At 51.6% G+C, this 19,414-nt stretch overlaps 8 protein-coding genes and 1 non-coding gene across 9 annotated transcripts; 4 read left to right on the top strand and 5 right to left on the bottom strand.

Moving 5' to 3' along the window:
- Positions 1 to 461: 461 nt before the first annotated feature.
- Positions 462 to 1,858, bottom strand: POX_a00705 (uncharacterized protein; the record flags this gene model as incomplete). The annotated part of the gene is made up of 2 exons (XM_050109644.1): positions 462 to 770; positions 836 to 1,858. The coding sequence occupies 2 exons, from the start codon at positions 1,856 to 1,858 to the stop codon at positions 462 to 464; spliced, it is 1,332 nt and encodes a 443-aa protein (XP_049973412.1).
- Positions 1,859 to 5,222: 3,364 nt separating this feature from the next.
- On the top strand, positions 5,223 to 6,834 carry POX_a00704 (Efflux pump FUBT; the record flags this gene model as incomplete). Its single annotated transcript, XM_050109643.1, has 2 exons — positions 5,223 to 6,394; positions 6,465 to 6,834. 2 exons carry the CDS (start codon positions 5,223 to 5,225, stop codon positions 6,832 to 6,834), a joined length of 1,542 nt encoding a protein of 513 aa, XP_049973411.1.
- Positions 6,835 to 7,044: 210 nt separating this feature from the next.
- On the bottom strand, positions 7,045 to 7,141 carry POX_tR008. The gene has a single exon. It is a non-coding gene; the product is annotated as a tRNA-Thr (tRNA).
- Positions 7,142 to 9,217: 2,076 nt separating this feature from the next.
- POX_a00703 (uncharacterized protein) lies at positions 9,218 to 9,999 on the top strand (the record flags this gene model as incomplete). Its single annotated transcript, XM_050109642.1, has 3 exons — positions 9,218 to 9,503; positions 9,630 to 9,734; positions 9,890 to 9,999. 3 exons carry the CDS (start codon positions 9,218 to 9,220, stop codon positions 9,997 to 9,999), a joined length of 501 nt encoding a protein of 166 aa, XP_049973410.1.
- A 296-nt stretch (positions 10,000 to 10,295) lies between these two features.
- On the bottom strand, positions 10,296 to 11,666 carry POX_a00702 (uncharacterized protein; the record flags this gene model as incomplete). The annotated part of the gene is made up of 1 exon (XM_050109641.1): positions 10,296 to 11,666. The coding sequence occupies one exon, from the start codon at positions 11,664 to 11,666 to the stop codon at positions 10,296 to 10,298; it is 1,371 nt and encodes a 456-aa protein (XP_049973409.1).
- A 1,260-nt stretch (positions 11,667 to 12,926) lies between these two features.
- Positions 12,927 to 13,426, bottom strand: POX_a00701 (uncharacterized protein; the record flags this gene model as incomplete). Its single annotated transcript, XM_050109640.1, has 2 exons — positions 12,927 to 13,163; positions 13,337 to 13,426. 2 exons carry the CDS (start codon positions 13,424 to 13,426, stop codon positions 12,927 to 12,929), a joined length of 327 nt encoding a protein of 108 aa, XP_049973408.1.
- Positions 13,427 to 13,589: 163 nt separating this feature from the next.
- POX_a00700 (uncharacterized protein) lies at positions 13,590 to 13,832 on the bottom strand (the record flags this gene model as incomplete). Its single annotated transcript, XM_050109639.1, has 1 exon — positions 13,590 to 13,832. The coding sequence occupies one exon, from the start codon at positions 13,830 to 13,832 to the stop codon at positions 13,590 to 13,592; it is 243 nt and encodes an 80-aa protein (XP_049973407.1).
- A 180-nt stretch (positions 13,833 to 14,012) lies between these two features.
- On the top strand, positions 14,013 to 15,942 carry POX_a00699 (uncharacterized protein; the record flags this gene model as incomplete). The annotated part of the gene is made up of 7 exons (XM_050109638.1): positions 14,013 to 14,194; positions 14,274 to 14,434; positions 14,517 to 14,639; positions 14,714 to 15,070; positions 15,130 to 15,225; positions 15,274 to 15,321; positions 15,389 to 15,942. The coding sequence occupies 7 exons, from the start codon at positions 14,013 to 14,015 to the stop codon at positions 15,940 to 15,942; spliced, it is 1,521 nt and encodes a 506-aa protein (XP_049973406.1).
- A 1,694-nt stretch (positions 15,943 to 17,636) lies between these two features.
- POX_a00698 (uncharacterized protein) lies at positions 17,637 to 19,265 on the top strand (the record flags this gene model as incomplete). The annotated part of the gene is made up of 3 exons (XM_050109637.1): positions 17,637 to 17,778; positions 17,856 to 18,181; positions 18,243 to 19,265. 3 exons carry the CDS (start codon positions 17,637 to 17,639, stop codon positions 19,263 to 19,265), a joined length of 1,491 nt encoding a protein of 496 aa, XP_049973405.1.
- Positions 19,266 to 19,414: the final 149 nt, after the last annotated feature.

Below are 19,414 nucleotides of genomic sequence, written 5' to 3'. Positions count from 1 at the left end.
GTGCTTCGAGGAGCATGACAAACTGCATTACTACGTCCATGAGGCTGGGCAAATGACTACAAAGCAAAGCGAGCATTCGGGCCGTCTCAGCAAGGGATCCGCCTGTTCACCGCCTCTCGTTCTTTGAAGTGCTGCATCTTTGCCATTCGAGAGCTCATCTGCATTCACGCACAGCCCACCCTCTGAAACAAAGACATGCCACATGCCGACCTGATTCGTGGCAGTAGACTGACCCGCCAAATCCCCAACGTCCAAATAAGTATCATCACGGTGAAGAGAGTGTATGTTTCCTGACAAGGGCAAGGGGTCCGTTGTTGTTTGTTTGATTGCATTCTAGCTGACAGTCGTTCGACGAGCTCCACGCCCCCCCCCCCCCCCCCCTTCATAGCTCTTGGCAGGCTGGTCGTTTTGACTGCTCCTGGATTGACTGTCTCTTTCTCCACGCCCCTTCTCCTACTTATCTAAAGCTTTTTCTTCCCATAGTCGCGCGGAAACTTGCGAGTCCTGCTTCGCAACATTTCCGCCCGCTGCTCAAGAGTCATGTTGACCTGGTCTCCGATCGGGATGAGACATTTGGCGAGATGAAGGTAGTTTTTGCGCAAGAGGTGGACGGTGATGAAAATGTAGTCGACATTGCGGAAGACGAGGGCTCTTTCTTCCGCATACCGATCTTTACCCTTCACAAATGCTACCGGGTGATCTCTCCAATGGCGACGGGGGTTCAAATGATGAGAGGTATGGTAACCATCGTTGAAGGAGTACCGGTTGCTCTGGAATTCAGGTCAGCTTACTTCCCACCTCCAACGAGACTCCTCAGGCAGCTCTTTTGTCTTACCGGAACATCAATGAGGGTGATACTGGACCGATAATCTGAGTCGGGGTCGATGGGATCCACAAAGGCGTGTTGGCCCCAGTTGCCCACCATCAGACCACAGCGCATGACCGTCAAAGGGAGGATCAGAACAAAGACCGTGGCGCGGGCATTGACATAGTTGTAGAGGCAATAGATGGCCAGGTAGTTGCCCAGCTCCCAGAATGCAGCTTTGCAGGCATACCTGACCTGGCCTTTGTTCCAGAAATACAGCGGGAGTTCCATCCAGATGAAGAAGATGAACCGGCCCACATAACGGGCAAAGTCGAGCCCGTTATCCCGGTCGTAGAACATGGTGGTGCTCAAATCTTGCTCGCCATTACCTTCCACATGATGATGTTTGATGTGGTGGTAATAGTAAGAATTCCACGTGTGCCCAAGCATCGGATCCAGCAGGTAGGGGAACAGGGTGTCAAACAGCCAGTATTGAGGCGCCAGCACACCATTCATGTGGATGTGTTGGTGCTTCATCAACGTGAAGGCTCCACAGTACCACAGCTGCATGGCCCAATGCAGGATCCCGTGAATCCAGGAGAATCGATAGTACAGGAACATGGCACTCGGGACTATCGTGGTGAAATACAGCAGCAAATGTGTTAACATCACCACATCCGTTGGGAAGCGGACCACTGCCTGGGCCCATTTCTGATAAGGCTGTAGGACATATCGCTGGAGAGCTGCCGGCACTTTGGCTCGCAGCACAGGGGTATCCCAGAATTGGAAGATGGTAGGATCAAAGTCTGGATGAGATGCATCATTCATGTCTTGAAGCTTCTGAGCAACATCTTCATCGCTGGGCCGTTGGCCCACTGTGGTCTTTGTTTGTCCTGTGAACCAGGGACTGTCAGGGGACCGATTTGGCTCATGGAAGAAAGTGTTCTTTGACGGCAGATACTCACCTTGAGAGAGTGATTTGTCCACCAATGTTTCCAGAACCAGATGATCTGCAATGGTCAACTCAGGGTCCACGTACGTGGCGGGATCCATGCTGGGCGACTCGAACTTGAGATCTCAGTTGGGATCCGAAGGGTGGGAAGATTCGGGATTCTCGTGGCGGGCCCTTCAAGGGGGGGGGATGGAAGAAGCTTCTTTTGCTCAACACTATTCCATCGATCGCTGCAACAAATTTACACACATGAATGAAGACAAATGATATTTGGGGCAAGAAGGAATATGTATGTTGAACATAGAGGTGAAAAATGAAAAATTCAAAATCAATACCATCTCAGCCCATGATCCAACCCCTCGGTGCTGACAACGTTCGTACTCCCGTCAGGGGGCCGGAAGTTTTCTCCTGTGCTTAAGGTGGGTCCTTTTTTTTTTGCTGGCGATCGGATGGAGATCGGATGGAGAACTCCCACTGCCTGGTCTCTTCGGGAATGTACTGTATATATCATTTAGGCAGGAAAGGCGTTCAAGGATATGAGGTCCTGCAGAGATCTGCTAAGGAATTTTGGCCAGCTCACGTGAATGTCACATGGTTGATTGATTTCTTTCGCAGAGATCGAGCCCGGCCTGAGCAGATCGCGAATTGATTCAAGCAGATACCCGTCCAACATGGTATCTGTCTCGCCGTGTTATTTTTCTTCCGGCTGATCTCCATTTTCGCCGAAAGGGTATGACAACTTTTTATAGATGCTGCCTTACTAGACGTCTCATGCACCTCATCCATCGTGTATGCGTTGAAAGAGTTAGTGTGCCCAGTCAGAGACGGTCCCATCTATTGCTCGATGAGCCTCTCTGCCCGCACCAAAGTCTATCGCGAGGCTTCATTAAGAAGACAACCCGATAGTGAGAATCTCAACCCATGTGTTTGAATCTGCATAATAGGTATACTGTCCCCGATTCTCACGGTGGAAATTAAGGTGACGAAAAGTAGAAGCATGTCGAGTGCGCGCATGGCCCAAGATTACTATGCACTGACGCAGTGGCTCGTGGCTAGGTAGTATAGATCGATTGCGAGATAGGGTGTCGCTTGGCTCTGGGCAATTCTACAGTTAGTGCCTGAAGGCCTGAAAAGCGAGGAACGTGGAACTCTAGTCAAGTATCACATGATGGCTAAAGCGGTCAATGAGCGGGGCTATCGCCTGAGCAATCAGCATCGAGATTCTCCCACCTTAACCGATCATTGAAGGAGCGAAACAAGGCCATGCGTCACGGAGATGGCAGAATCTTACCTCACGATTTAGCATCAGGTGAGATATCAACGTCGAGTCATTTGGATGTGTAAGGCGTATAGACATCGAATGGGTACCATTGCAAGGCGTTTGAGCGTCAGAACATTCGTGGCAAGTACCTGGGGTGCTTAGCGGCCGCGGACTGCCTGTACTCAGATCCGAGTGAATAGCTCATCGAATCGCCCAAATGATTACTGCTAATAAATCTCGAAATAAAGTCGACGATGCATCTAGTAACAGATGTTGGATCGGATGGCTTGGAAACGCTATGTGAAATTCCATGATCCAATGTGATAATGAAGTTGATAACAAATTTTACGACGAATGTGATGCCTGTCGATTTCGGGATTTCGATCAGTGCAAACATCGCGAGTGTTTAATCGTTGAATTCGGATTCGACGCTCTAATTCGTGGTGTAATTGCTTAATTGAAAAGGGACAAAATTGCCGCCTCCGGTAAGATTAGTACGTCATTACTTATGCAGTTAGTATGTTGTATATGAGAGTGCAATGCTACTACCAAATCGGAGCGAAGGGCCTGTTCGACGATGGTACTTCTCATTCAATTGCAAAGACTTGCTGACGTGGATATGATGTGCAAACGTATGCACTGCTCTGCAGTCTAGGAGGGGATACCTTGCTGACCTCTGGGTCGTCAATGGGCTGAACATTCTTTGGCGGACGAGATGCATGAGAATCAAGATCGAGCGTCATCCCGAGTCCGCGTCGAGAATTGTCTGGTTGATAATATTTTTATGTACGCCTTGTTATCCGCTACTGATTTGATGCTTTGGGGCGACGGAGAAGTTGATCCGGGGTGAATGTCCATTCACGTGCAGGAAGCTCTAGTCAAAGCCCGGGTTAATCGCTCAACGATCTGCTCTTTTTCTATATAATAAGTCCGCTTTAGTCTACTTCGATCTGGGTCTGGGGGTGTTTCCGGGCCGTGAATATTCAAAATATGCCAGATGACGACTGCTTGCTTGCGATCCTCGGGGGACCCTGTTTGAGTAAGAGACTTGTGATGGTTTGACGAGGACAGCTGTCAAGGATTTGATTGCTGTGCCTTGATCATGAATCACACGAGCCCCAGAAAGCAAGGAATCTTGAGAATAGGGAACGATCGTTTTCTTGTCTGTTGGTTTGTTGAGGGTAGAATCTTACAATCTGAGACGCGATGCACGGCGACTAGAGAGCATGTGCACCGATTTTGATCCTCACCTTCCCAGATCGGCGATCTTGTACACCGATAAGAAGATTGACATGACCATGAGTCTATGCTTCTGCCGGTTAAAAGGCTTCTCGTCAGGATGAAGGGTTGATGCAGACAATTGGCCAGCAGAGCGGCCAAGGTTTCTACCGGTCCACTCGGACAGTTTTGTGCTCCTGCCATTCTTTGTGGTCTTATTGATATGGCTCAAATCTCCGTAAGATCGAGACTGGATGAATGCAAGTTTACAGTCGACTCTGGGAGATATGTTATTCATGCTATTCGCTGTCGGCTACAAGCTCCCGACCCGCGCCACCCGCCGCTGACAAGCACCGCAAGGGAGCAGATGCAACCTCCTTCATATTTCAAAGATCCACATTTACTCAACCCAAATGAGTTTAGGGTACCGCCTTCGACCGGGAGTTACCGCTTGGTAAACTTTGCTCGTAGGGTTGCAGGGTCACTCTTGCTAGTACATTGCCGGTATTTTGTCGGGATCTTCACCACGGGTCATGGTGTCCACATCGGGATGATATCATCTCAGATGCCGGTATTATGTGCGTGGAAATGGAGATATACCAGAAATTCAATAATGCACAGTTTCACACTGCTGTCTGCGGTCTCTTCATGATAAGAGATCTACAGATTTGTTACTCTTCGGATGGCGATTCCAATGGACCTTTTTGGTTTCGCTGCAGCCCGGGGCCCACCGGCTAACCTCAACTTCTTTTCAGTCGACATGGTGGAATTCGTCTCGATTTGGATATCCTTGATGTGTGGAAGGGCGAGGCTATGGGCCACCAATCTGAGATCACGCAAAAGGCGATGACAATGTCGACCTGCTTGTGTGTGTATATATATTCAGATACATATCTTGCCCACCGTTGCAGAAGTGAATCACCAGGAACTCCTCAGTTCAATCCCAAGCAGGTCGCACTTTTCCCAACCCCAGGAAGACCTTCGCAATGAATTTTCTTGAACGAGCATTACCATTCCCATTTACCAAGCGTCCTGATGCCAGGCTCCCCCTTGATGAGAAACCCTGTCTCGACGAGGACGGATATGTCTGTTTCGCGCCAGATGATGTCGAGAATCCTCAGAACTGGTCGAAGCGACGAAGAGGCGGCATGACCTTTGTCGCTGTTGTGTTGGCCATCAATGCCACTTTCGCCTCCAGTTCGCCCAGTGGGTGCTTATCTTCGATGTCGAGTCACTTTGGAGTCTCACAGGAGGCTGCCGGGTTGACAATCACTCTTTTTCTGCTGGGATACTGTGCCGGACCGTTGATCTTTGCTCCCTTAAGTGAGTTGTATGGCCGTCGATGGATTTTATACGGCTCATTTACCGGATATATTGCCTTCAACTTCCTGTGTGCATGGCCTCCAAACTTTGGAGCTCTGCTGGTGGGCCGATATCTGTCGGCAACTTTTATTTCCACCCTGTTGAGTAATACTCCGGGGATGTTTTCGGATATCTGGAATCCGTTACAGCGTACCAATGCGATGGCCTGCTTCGCGACGACTATCTGGATTGGACCGGCTCTCGGTCCAGTGACAGCAGGCTTCCTCGAATTGAAGAAGGATTGGCGATGGAGCTTTTACGTGCTGCTGTGGCTCGGAGGTGCAAGCTTCTTGGCCATGTTAACGATTCCCGAGACTTATGCGCCGGTGATTCTGACTCACAGGGCCCGCAGAATTCGGTCACAAAAGCTCGCGGGCTTTGAGAACGTCAGGGCACCTGCCGAGGATGACGAACGGACCCTGCACGATACTTTGAAAGTCGCTCTGACCCGTCCGTGGATCATCCTATTTGACCCCATCTCTTTACTGGTTGCCGTTTACATGTCATTCGTGTATATTCTCTTGTACATGATGTTCTCAATCTACCCCATTGTCTTCCAGCAGAAACGGGGCTGGAATGCCGGTGTGGGGGAGCTTCCACTGCTGGGCACCGTGGTGGGGGCAGTCCTCGGGGGCGTGATCGTGTTCATAGACACTTTTCTGCAGCAGAGAAAAATCGCCAGGGGTCAGGTGAGATTGGATGATTCCACGCCGGAGGATCGTCTGCCCCTAGCAATGGTTGGTGGAATCGGATTTGCCGTCAGCATGTTCTGGTTTGCATGGACTGCTGAGTTCAAGTAAGTATCCGTCGGACGATGCTGTTAAAGAAGAAAGCAAAGTGCCTCTGCCAACAACTCACATACACAGTTCTATCCACTGGGTCGTTCCCACCCTCGCGGGGGGCGTTCTGTCTACCTTTGTGTGCCTTGTTTTTTTCGCTCATTTGAATTATCTGGTCGACGTCTATCAGATGTACGCGGCGTCAGCGATTGCCGCCAATACGATTGCTCGAGCGGCGTCTGGAGCCGCCGCACCCTTGTTTACCAGGCAGATGTTCACCGCGCTGGGTGTCGGCGGAGGTGGCAGTCTGGTCGCCGGTATCGCGACCTTGCTGGCCATTATTCCGTTCCTGTTCCGCCGATACGGAAAGCAGATCAGGGTGCGCAGCAGATTTGCTCCGACACCTGATGAAGAGCGGGAGAAGCGAGGGCAGGATGAAGAGCAATGTTCAGACTAGGCCAGCCTTTCAGTTTGGGGGTGATAAAAAGAAGGGTGACAAATTGTCATGAGCATCGGGGCCAGGAATGTGTCACTGTTAAAGGCTACCCGATGCAACTTTTACCTTTGTAATATCTATGGACTGTCATTGCAAACACGTGAGAGGATGGAACAAAAGTGACGGAGTAAAAGTATGCCGGGAGGGGAAAAAAACATGAAGAAAAATTGAAGCCTCCACGCGGGATTGAACCACGGACCTCTTCATGTCGCAACTGCCCGGATGAGCTGATACAAGTGAAGCGCTCGTACCACTGAGCTATAGAGGCTTCTTGTTGTAATGTGGCGATTACAAAAAATTCATATACTATTTTTTATTTGTTAGAAGTAGGTCATCATTCGCCCTGCTTGCTGGCATCAAGCCATGCAGGCACAACTCAAAATCTGAGTCTTTTATCCGGTTTAGGGAACATGTTGGGGCTCGCCGATTGGCTCTGTTGATTTCGAGCTTAATGGGCTGACCATGCAGGTAGTCAGGTACTCAGGCCGTGTCTTAAATCTGTTGAACAAAAGCACCTCAGTCTCAGATGGTTACATTGGTGGTGTTATCCGCGGCGCGCGATAGTCTGGTATTCCACTTGGGTACTGGTGATATATCTTGGTGCGGGTAAGCAGCGTCACCAGGTACCTCCCGAGCCCGGGATGAAGACACACGGTCGGGCCACCTAGGTACCTCCTATTCCATCACTTGATGTCCGTGAGCATCATTCCAGATGGAATGATCTCGGTAGGTGTCTAATTTCATCTATTGGGAACCAAGACATTCTGTGGTCATGGTACTTTGTCACCTACACCCCGTAGGTAGTAAGACAGATCTAGTCAAATGTTCAAGTATAGAATTCGGAACCATTTCTACATATCCGACAAACGACAAGAGTGAGTACTGTAGATTCACTCGGTCGCGTATGCCAGCCAGCTGTACCTCCATACACAGGGAAGCCCTATCAGTTGGAATTGACAGTCAGTAGGTAAGTACCCGGCGGAAGAATAGATCCCAACGGTAGGTGAATGGATACTCTATGCACCTGCAGTTGACCTCTGTCGTCGCACGCGAACAAGAACGGATTAAAGCCAGGGTATGTAATAGTCGACACCTAATAATACCTCGTGCTAGAGTGTATGCTCGAGGCAGGAATCCAAAAAGCCACAGCCGCCCAAAGAAATAACCCTATTGGTCACACCACGAGAAAGAGAGAGAGGTAGAGAGAGGTGCAGGAGAGTGCTTGGATGTCTTGCACAGATAATCATGACCAAGCCGATTGGAACCGAAAAAAGGCCAATTCCAACCAGATCATCTAGTCAGAGCACCTAACCCGAGAGGTCTCCCCCAGACCGCCCATTGACCAACCTCGAGTCAGTTATTTCTCTCCTTGAGGAGTGGGAAGTATTCAATATTGGCTTCTCATTCTCACCAGAATCTCCGAGCGGCAATCACAAGGTTCTTGCTGGCTACACGGTTCCTCATCGCATTGGCAGTAGAAGGGTTGGTACTTGGTCTAGCATCATCAATCTACACCCGGACGGGGGGAACACCTGTCAGACGAACTCACATCACCTTCGAATCCACCGCAACTACGGGCAATTTGAGACCTAGCGGCATCTCCACCCGGGGAAAACTCCATCATATCCACTGACCACCAAGTCCACACTCTCGGATGTCTCAAAAGTGCTCTGCCAACATCGTCAAGTCTCCCCGCCTCTTTCCAGTGCCCCCCAAAACGGGAGGCGATCGACGGAAACGTGGGCGTTGAGTGGCGAGTGGTCGGCCCGCAATTCTCCTCAAGATTCGATTGCCTCTTAGCGGCGCTGCATGGTTCACCTTTGCGCATCTCCCATTGCCCGTGTCTCATCGGTGGATATCTCACCCCTCGAGAGACCGCAGTAGTAAACAAGTGATCACGAACCGAGTCACCTGTCACCCTTGTTCGTTCTTGTTCTTCACCCATCTTCCACCACAACGCCAGCCCTTCAAACGGTGTCCCGCCCATCACGCAACCTTGACGAACCTCGCACTGCTCCGCCGAGGCGGGAACGCCGACGAGAAAACCAGCTGCGGATGTGGATGAAGACAATTTTAGAACTCTTGCATGATCCTACCCTGGCCTGCACTGCACCGTGCCTGCGCTACTGAGATCTCCATAGCAGCATCATCATCATCATCGTCGAAGGTCCAGTGTACTTCATCGGCATCCACCTGCACCCTCGAGGAATTATTTAAAAGGCGATCATTCCCGGCCTCGTAAACCCATCTGCTTCAATTCATCATCACTACCTTCCTGATTGACTCATCACTCGAATACTCTCTATTCTCTCCAATCTTACCTCATATCACAATCCACACCAAAATGCAAGTCCTCGCAACTCTTGCTCTGATGGCCACCGCGGTCATGGCCAACCCCGTCGCCACCGCGCCCAAGGAATTCCACCTCAAGACCGCAGGCGCCAGCAACGCGAAGCACAATGACCTCTTTGTGTACGGCTACCACACCGGTGCCGGACTCAACGACGCCGTGCTCTCCGAGGACAGCTCGATCGCCAGCGCCTTCTATCTCAATGGTACCACGGCCTTGGCTGATTTCAAGACCGAGTTCCCGTGGGGCGTGATCGCCGTGGGTGACACCAACTATGCCTGTAAGTGTGATCAACCAGTCTCCGCTCCTGCTCCCAAGAAAGATCCGCCAGAACAAATACAAATACAAGTTTAGAAAATGCATGGGGATTCCAAGAGTAGAGGCTGACTCGAGAAAACAATCACAGCGTGGGAGCCCGTCGAGATCAACGTCGGCTCGGGCATGGAGGGATTCTCCATCGACAACGGCAACTTTGTCTTCTCGGAAGATTATGGCTTTGGTGGCTGGTTGGGTAAGTGAAAATCCAACGCAATTGATGCATGACGGCAAATACCTCTCTAATCCCCCCCCCCCTCCCCTCTCTTTCTCTCTCTCTCTCTCTCTCTCTCTCTCGGAGGCATCGCGCTGCTTGGAGAATGTCGAAACAAACTGACGCGTCTCTCTTAGTCTGCGACTGGTACCACAATGCGCCCCAGCTGTTCTACCTGAACCGCTACTACAAGCCCACCATCCCTTCCAGCTGCAGCACCGTGCAACTGAAGGCCATCTCCCTTTAGTGGAGTAACTGGACCTCTCCACCGCACCATGCAGCTGTTGCCCCGGGGGCTTTTTTCTTTGGCCGAGAAACACGACGAGACTTGACTTTTGGCACTTTGATCATTGTTCTGATTTTTGTTGATTTTCTGCGTCCTCGTCATCTCGCTGAACCTAAAGCACTTAATAATTTGATTTACATCCTGCGTGGCTATAACCTTTTTCTTTCTTTTTTTTGAAAGGGGGGAATTCTCATTAATCATCTACAAGGTGAAGGAGCCCGTTGACCGAAAAGCTTCTTCATCGTCGTACTCAATGGTCATGAAGCCGCCACCGGGGTCGGAGTCGTACCGTAATACCGACGATCCATGCCCGCCTGCAAACGAGCCTCCTCATTAAAGGGTCCCTGGATACTGCCGCGGAAGTGTTTCGACACATTGTCTCGGAAGATCTTCACCGGGTCCGTGCCCTCCTGCGCACAGATCCAGGTCAGCCATCGGTGGCCCGTCGTGACGTGCGTGATTTCATCATTGTGGATAATCTCCAGTGATTCCACACTTTCCAAGTCTTGCGCGTTGCGGAACTTCTGGATCGTCAGGGGATTAACATCGAGACCGCGCGCCTCATGGACCAAGGCGATGATGCTGATGCGAGAGCGCAGATCATACGCCGTCTCCGAGGCTGATTGCCATAGTCCGTGGTGCACAGGCAGCGCACCAAAGTAGGAACCCAGTTCCTCGATGCGTGTCCGGAGCAGGGAGAAGTGCTTCGCTTCGTCGCGGGCGACCTTGAGCCAATCATGGAAATAAGCCCGAGGCAGCTCTTGGGGGTCGTCCCCGACCGTCTTGAAGGTAGAAAACCGGACACAAATATCGATGGCCAGATCAATGGCCCATAGCTCGATATTGGCCAAGGCATGGAGCATGGCGATTCGGCTCTTCAATGAACCGCCCTTTCCGGTCCGCGGCATCGCGCCGGGTTTCACCTCGACCATCTTCTCGCGAGGAGGCTGGTCCGGCGCGGTGACAGTGCCTCGTCCAATCTCCATGGGCGAGGATGTGCCTTCTCGCGAGGAGAAGATGTTGTACAGATGCGTTGTCAATTCGATCTTATGCTCTGGATGAGCGGTGTTCAGGATGTGCACAGCCCAGTCGCAGAGGGTCGCATCATCACTGAGATATTGAATTGCGCCGACTTGTTCTGCGCTCGAATTTTCGGCTTGAGGGACCGACTGCGCAGATGACCGAGTCGGCGTGAGCGTGGACTTGGATTTGGACTTTAGCTTCACCTTCTCGCTGACCGGCTCCACACGATCCAATTTTATTGATGACCTGTCCTCTGTGGGAAAGTCGATCGTCACCGAGCCGTCGCGGACGTCCACCGGAAACGTACAGGCCTTGATGCCCACACTTGACTCCCCCGTCTCCACATTGAAATCGTACGCATGCCATGGGCATGAAACGATGTACGCCGAGTCTTCAATGTCCACCTGTGAATCAGCCATCGGACCACCCGCATGGGGGCACTCGGCCTCCATCGCATAGTATGACCATCCGGCCGTTTCGTTGGGTTTGGAGCAAGACGGGTCAATCGCAGCCAGGCGGAACAAAACCAGTCGCTTTCCTGTGGACAGATGTATCACATATCGGGCCTGCGTGAAGTCTGAGAGCGGCCCACAATTAATCAACATCCTGCTCGATTTCGTCACAGCGGATACCAGTCCACCTGACGAGCGGAAACAAAATTTCAGATGATGCTGCTGATGGAGGATGCTCTTTGATGCGATCGGGCGCCTATCGCAGGACAACAATTTTATACATCACGTGCTGATAAGATGGTCCATCGTTCGGGGGGAAAACTCCACCGGAAAGGCGGGATGGCCGACCAGACGCAAAATTCAGCCCGCCGATCCACCCGTCGAAGCAGAAGGCTGAGGACGAACAACTTGGATTGGATCGGCGGAAGGCGGGAAGGTTATCGCGGGTATGCACACACAAAAAAGAGCACATCCGCGTGATTTGGGAAGGGGCCCTTTTCAGGCGAAAAATTCTAGCGCGAAGGCACTGGTAAAGTACTGATTTGAGAGGGATATCAACGATCTCGGAGGTCTGAATAATAACTTGAGAATGATGTGCGCGTGTGTTTGCGGACCGGACCAAGTTGGTCTGTCCACAATGGACGACTATCTCCTATTTCGGACCCTCAAGAACCCACAGTGGAGGCCCCTTTTTGACTCGATGAGTCTATACTATCATGCTGAACCAGTGTTTATCCAGTGCGCCAATGTTTGGGCCAACCCTGTATCCAAACCGGGGTACCTGTCAACACTGAGCAGGAATGCAGTCGCCTTTCACCGGGTCAAGATGATCCGAGCAAGCCGGAACTTAACTATCAGATCCTTCGATACGTCAAGGTCAAAGCTGTTTCATAAAGGAGCAAGACATGGATCACAAGACTCCTGGATGGAAGTTTGAAAAGTGCCAGCTTTCACTTGGCGGTTCAATCACCGTGGCGCGGGACTGGACGGAGACGCAATTGCAGTGCATGGCAGTAAAACAAGCCCTATCAGAACAGTAGAAGCCACCAAGTGTAGCGTGGAATACATTCCGCACTGCAGTCATCAAAGCTTAGCCATCCGAGGTAAGTCAAACTCCACGGAGTCCTCGGGCAGGTGAGCGGATAATGTACAGTCGTGTACCTCGACTGTTGCTTAGAGCTGAATAGGCCGTGCGCACAGCACTGACTACAGTGCACCTGCACATTATGTAAATGTTCAGCCGCTGGAGCTGTTTTGGGTGTCTAGCTCTTAATTTGTGCCTGATAAAGGCAGCTGGGTCCCCCGGTGTCACCGCGATTCGAGTCAAGCCCCGGCCATCATGCAAGAATGCCCATATCCACAGGCTACCGACGGCAATGAGTGCAATAGCCGAGGGTCGAGGCCAGTGACTAGTCAGTACTCAGCATTGATCTCACCGGTGGCGGTGGGCACGTCGCACCGAGCCGCCCAGCAAAAGTCTCTTCCCTCCTCAAGACCGACTCGGTGGCGGATTGAGTTTCGGTGGTGGAAGTCCAGGGGTTGGGTTTCCTTTAGGTGGCCCAGAGACTTTGCGGGGGCGGCCATCGAGGTGGCCAGGGCCCAGCTGGGGCGGAGGCGGAACCCCACGGAGATCTCGCCCGCATAAAGGATCTGAAGGATCCAATCCAAGTTGCCTCGAAAGCTCGGAGGTCGATTTGCGTTTGGTGTGCATTAAACCGAGGATACTTTCACAATTATCTGGGTATCAAAGACTCATAGGTTCAAGCTCAACGCAACTTCTCCTGCGGATCTTGTACGAACGTGACCGCGAAACTGCGATGTACAGAGTGGGACTGTCCAATCGAGCCCCCAGTCACATCGCACAACTCGCCGAGATCGGGCCTGCACTGGATCTCCAGGTGGATTCCGTCCATGGCCTGTAAAGTCGTCAAGCAGCAATGCAGTCAGCCTCCGAAGCCACCAATGACCAAGTGTGACTCAATAAGAGAGACAGAGAACCCGTTTATTATTGCGCCAGCTCCTCGAAAACTCGTAAACTCGCAAACTCTTTCCTTTTTCCTCCAAACCTCTTTCCTTTCACAGTGCTAGGGCAGCTTGGCCTTTTTGACCCTGCGCATTGACTGCCAAGTTCCCCATACCGGCGAATAACCGCGTGCGCTGGTCCAGAACCGCGGACAAGAACCACTCAATCAGCGTTGCATTCTCCCAGCTGATTCCTGCGCCCCCGGAGAAGAGACCTGCAGCTCGCGACTCTGCGAAGCCGAGGCGCAAATAAAAGGGCTGGTGTTCCCCCTCATTTGGAGGTGTCCTTTCTCTCATAATACCTCACAAAAGTGACCTCTCCACACATTATAGAGTCCGGTGAGTCCTCCTTTTGCGCGGGTTTCGCAATTATGGAAAGGGCCGGACATGTTGCATTGAGGACGATGCACTCAATGCGCCTCGGAGCTTGGTATGTTTTCAAACTCCGCTGACAGCGCTTTTTTCCAACCCGCAGACATGCGATCGGAAATGCCCGAGCTAGATGCCAAGGGCCCGACACATGTCTTGGAACCTCCTCCAGAGTATGAGCAGGTCCTGCCACCGCTCACAAATACCACCGAGCGCAAGTTGATGGCCAAGATTGACTGGCACATCTTGCCATGTCTGTGTGTGCTGTACCTGCTTGCTTTCTTGGATCGGTAAGAGCACCCTTGCTGTCCACCCCATTAGATAGCGATGCTGCGAGACAGTACTAACCCTTGATGTTGTGTCGCACAGAGTGAACATTAGCAATGCTGCAATTCTCGGACTCAAGGAGGATCTGCATTTGCAAACTGGCACGAAATACAACACCGCATTGACCATCTTCTTCGTGCCGTATATTCTCCTCGAGATTCCATCCAATATTATTCTCAAGAAGTTGAAGCCTCATGTTTGGTGTACGTCAAATGGAACCCGCGATTGTTTTTTTTTTGGATGGATAACATAGGTCTGACGTTGCGGTTGCTGCATTTTGAACAGTGTCGCTTTGCATGTTTGGCTTTGGCCTCGTCATGATTTGCCAGGGTCTCGTGACAAGTTGGGGTGGATTGATGACCACCCGATTCTTTTTGGGTGTGTTTGAATCGGGCATGTTTCCAGGATGTGAGTCCCCCGAATTGGCCCTACCCTCTCTGCTGTTGCGATGGAAACTGATTGGGGAATACGGAACAATCAAGGCTTCTATCTGATGGGTATGTGGTATAAGCGAAGCGAAGCACAGAAGCGGTTCAGCTTCTTCTTCAGCTCCACGACGCTTGCGGGCGCCTTTGGTGGCCTGTTGGCGTATGGAATCGGACAGATGGATGGAGCTCGTGGGTGGAGAGGTTGGCGCTGGGTGTTCGTCATCGAGGGTGTTATCACCTGTGTCTTCGCCATTGTGTGGTTCTTTGTGCTGCCAGACTTTCCCGAAGAGGTCAAGTGGCTGACTGAGGAAGAACGCGAGTTCGTGCGAGTGAAGTTGGCCAAAGATGTCGGCAAATCGGCTCACCACATCAAGATGGGCTGGCGCGAGGTCGTCGCGGTTCTCAAGGACTGTAAGTGCACATGACCGAACCTCAGCGCGTGTCGGGTGATCATCTGACAATCTTCACAGACCGAGTTATTATCGGAGGATTCATGTACTTTGGTCTCATTGTCCCTGCTTATGGTCAGTATCTCGTGCGTCATCGTTGGGGCTTCTACATGTTGTGTTAGTTGCCCAAGTCAGTACTTAGCTAATCTCTCTGTCCCTGTGCAGGTTATGCGTACTTTGCGCCTTCCATCATCAAAAGCTACGGATATTCTCGTAAGTTGCCTCTCGACCTCGTCATTTCATCCTCACAGCAACGCAAGCTCACAACCGCCTTCGCTAGCTGTCAAAACTCAACTGTACTCCGTTGCGCCATGGGCGGCCGCATTTGCCTTTTCTCTGGTCATCGCCTGGTGTTCTGATCGCCTGAGATTCCGCTTTGCATTCACAATCATTCCGATCTGCCTGGCCATTGCGGGATTCGCCATGTTGACCAGCATTCATGGCACGGAGAACCGGTCGGCCGAGTATGGTGCACTGTTCCTTGTCACCAGTGGAGCTTACAGTGCCATGCCTGTCATCGTCTGTTGGTTTGCAATGAACCTTGGAGGCCATCATCGACGCAGTGTCGGTTCGGCCTGGCAGATTGGCTTTGGCAACATCGGAGGCATTATTGCCACCTATTCCTTCTTCGACAGTGACGCACCATACTACAAGACGGGATACAGCATTTGTATCTCGTTCTGCTGTCTGTCCATTCTGGCCTGCACGATCTACGGCTTCGTTCTCTGGCGTGAGAATCGCAAGCGCGATAACGCACCTATCGACGCACGACCTCCACCCGCTGAGGAGGAGTATCTCGGTGACCTTGCCCCAAGCTACCGATACCAGCTCTGAACATACATTGTCTGCATGCATGGCTCCGGTACTTGTCCATTCTTCCCACGAACTTGAGATTGTCGGGTGCAGGGACCTGGTCGGCTGGTGGAAGAGCAAGGATCAAGCTTTGCTCCTTTGGCACACGAGTCATGACGACTGGAAAAGCTGATTATCTTGGATATTTATGACACGACATGATCTATATAATGAAAAAAACATTTTCACAGCTCATCCCTTGGGCAAAGAGAGGTGGTCAAGGTGCAACATTTTGAATAATTTAATTCCTATTTCAATCGCATTGTGTACCACTGAGGGGGAGAAAAAGTAGGGCCATCTGCAAGCGATTTGTGCCCACTCTATTTCCACTATTGCTGGATTGGCAGCTCGTCAATCACTAGCAAAGGGAAAACAAAGTTCTCCACCGCTCAAAGTTCAACCATGTCTGGAGCAAAAGTCTACATGATGGACATGCCAGTTGTGTGATGTGACGAGTCACGTGTGGTGTTGCTGAACAGCCCACCCAATTCGGCTAGCGGCTCGCTTAGCTGAGTAAGCTGCCCACTACACAAATGCGCCGCGGGTCAGCGCACTTTTGTCTTTTCTCAACCATCTCTCCTCATTTTCGCAGAATAGTGAGTCGCATTTCCGGCCCAAAAAGGGAAATACCATTCCCGGGATGCAATTGCTAACATCGACCTCTCTCTCAGAACATCTACGAAGATGAGAGCTAAGTGGAGAAAGAAGCGCGTTCGTCGTCTCAAGCGCAAGCGCAGAAAGATGCGCGCTAGATCGTGAGTCTTTATCCTCATTGTGACGACTGTCTTTTCGGAGCAGGCGCCTGTCGCTGAGAACAATTCGGAAAGGCTGTTGATGCTAACTGCTTTTACCAGGAAATAAACTACTCGCCCCCTCCATCTCAGTTTCTCGGATCGAGACCCTCGTTTGAACGACGAACAAGACAACTGATGAATTGATATCTTGACTACCACGTTTCATATCGTTCAATGCCTTTTGAACAACAAGCTGCATTTTCTATTTCGGAATCGGTCTCTGCTCTCTCGAGACCAGCATTTGCCGGTGGAATCCCGTTCGAACATCATTCTCTCTACCACATTCTACCCCCGGATTTCTTCATCGCCGGTCAAATGTCGAAAGATGCACTCAAATGGCTTTCACGCATGTGAAGTCAAGCTTGGAAAGGCTCCTGTGTTCGGAGGAGGGTTGAAGGATTGGTACCATGTCAATCCTTTGGGCTCACGATGCCGAGTTTCTGGTCAACTACCAGCTCATTTGTTTTTCTACATGACCGTGTCTAATATTTCAGATAACGGGAGCTATGGAGAGGTTTTTTAACCGAGAGTTTAAAAATTCCTGAACGATCGGTTCACTAGCCACACCAGTTATGAATCGATGACTTGAAAAAGTATCATTTTTGTTCCTCCGTAAATTTTGTAGAGCTAGCAATCTTTAGTTCACTGGTGCGAGCACAACTTTGGCATGGCCGTAAATTCCTATATGACGAATGACCCGCAGCGTCAGGAAATCGAATTCGTTTGTGTGTGTTTCCCAATGACCGCCTTCTGTTTTGGATTTCCTCGGATTTTTTTTCTGCCACCGACTCCGGCAATAATTTGATGAAACTTGACGATTGAGATAGACCCAAATACTCGAGGCTATAAATCTGGGATTCACGCAGGAACGGTCCCCCCAAAATGCCTTCAGATAAGATTGAAAAGAAGCGCAAGCGTGCGTCAGACCGCCATGAGCGGCCAACAAAGAAGCCTGCCCTGCAGACTCTTCCGACTCTTGTCGCCAGTGTTGTTGAGGACAAGAGCGAGTTGGCGCCTATAATTGGTATGCGCAATGTGGTAGCTTCCTTTTCTTGTTTCCACTCCCCCCCTCTTGACTGACAGGAATTCTCCGCTTGATAGCTACGACACCCGGTGTCCTCAACTCCAAGGGTCTGCGATTCAACCCATACACCAAGTCCCGTCACAATGTCGAGCGGACAGCGACCCGGAACCCGGGCATCATTGGTTCCGAGATGCTGCTACAGTCCTCTGAACACGAGAAAATGGACTTTGTTGGTCGCGAAGGGACGGGTGAGGATGTTGATTCGCAATTGAAGCACTATGTTGCTGTGGTGGACCCCGAGCGCAAGACATGGCAAGTCGTTGAGGCGCGACGAGTCACGATCCGTGGTGCTCTTCGCAGCAGGAAGCCCGTGGAAGAGGAAGAGGAGTCGGAGGAGGAAATGGTAAGATCTTTGACGGCCAAAGCCTCTACGAGAGACATTGTGCTTACTAGAATCTCTACAGAACACGATGCGCGCCCAGCGCACCAACCTCACCAACACCTTCGGTACTAAGCAATCTCGCAAGGCTGTTCAATCCATGGCCGAAAACGCTCAACTCTCCAACGCACCCGCCGGCACACTCAATGAAGCTGGCGCAGCTCTCATTTCCACCCTCCCCGCCGATGTGGCTTCTGGTTTAGCCAAGGCTAGCAACGTGCAGGCCGAAGTGCAGGCAGCCAAGCCCTTACCTACTCCCAATCTCACTGCCACTCACCCTGCAGACGTCTACCCGCTCGAGAATCTGGTGCCCGGTGGCCACTCTACTCTCCGTCAATTGACCGGCATCGACGAATGGACACAGCAAGTGGAGGCTGGCATGAGCATTGTCACTGGCTCTCGATACGTGTCCAATCGGGTTGTGGCCGTCGTGCAATCCGGCAACACGACTCAGACCCAAGTGCTCCGCTTCATCCAATTACTGCTTGAATTCACCCGCTCATTGAAGAGCATGGGCCGCGACAAGGGTGCCGGCCCCGGGAGCAAGAAGCTTCCTCCCCGTGAAGACCTACGCAAGATTCTTTCCAGCACATCTGGCGCTGCCGGGGCCAAGGGTGGTAAGGAGGTGGATGACTCCGACATCGCGCTCCTCCCCGACTCGGTGGTGGATGCCGTCCGCCGCCGGTTCGCTCCCCAGGGTGGTTTCCTCTCCAAGCATGACCTGACATTGCTCCACACGACCATCTGCGCCCTCAGCTTCCACATTCCTCCCCAACCGGCCAAGGACGGCGGATCGAGCTCTCTGGGCGGTAACTCGCCCAACGAGCTGGCGACCGATCCTTCGGACCTGCGCGACGACCTCCGTCTCGACTCGAACACGATCCAACAATACTTCCGTGAACTTGGCTGTCGGATCGATAAGCCTCGCGAGTCGGAATTTGCCAAGTGGAATATCAAGGGTGGCAAGGCCGAGGCTGCTGCTCGCCGCATTGCCCGTCTGCGGATCCCGCTCGAGTTCCCCAAGGTCAGCCGAGGAGGCCGCAAGTAGATAGCTGGGTTTTTTCATGGATGTGCACATGCACATACAATATCGTATGTATTCATGTATGTGTGAACGTGTGAGTGTACGGAAGAAAAGGGTGTGTTTCGATTTTGATTTGTTGCAGCGGCTTCGCCTCGATAACACTCGACGGCCCA

The sequence above is a fragment of the Penicillium oxalicum genome, chromosome I (genome assembly GCF_001723175.1).
Source record: "Penicillium oxalicum strain HP7-1 chromosome I, whole genome shotgun sequence".
NCBI lineage: Eukaryota > Fungi > Ascomycota > Eurotiomycetes > Eurotiales > Aspergillaceae > Penicillium > Penicillium oxalicum.
Note: the sequence above shows the minus strand (reverse complement) of the source record. Positions and strands in the feature narration are given on the sequence as shown.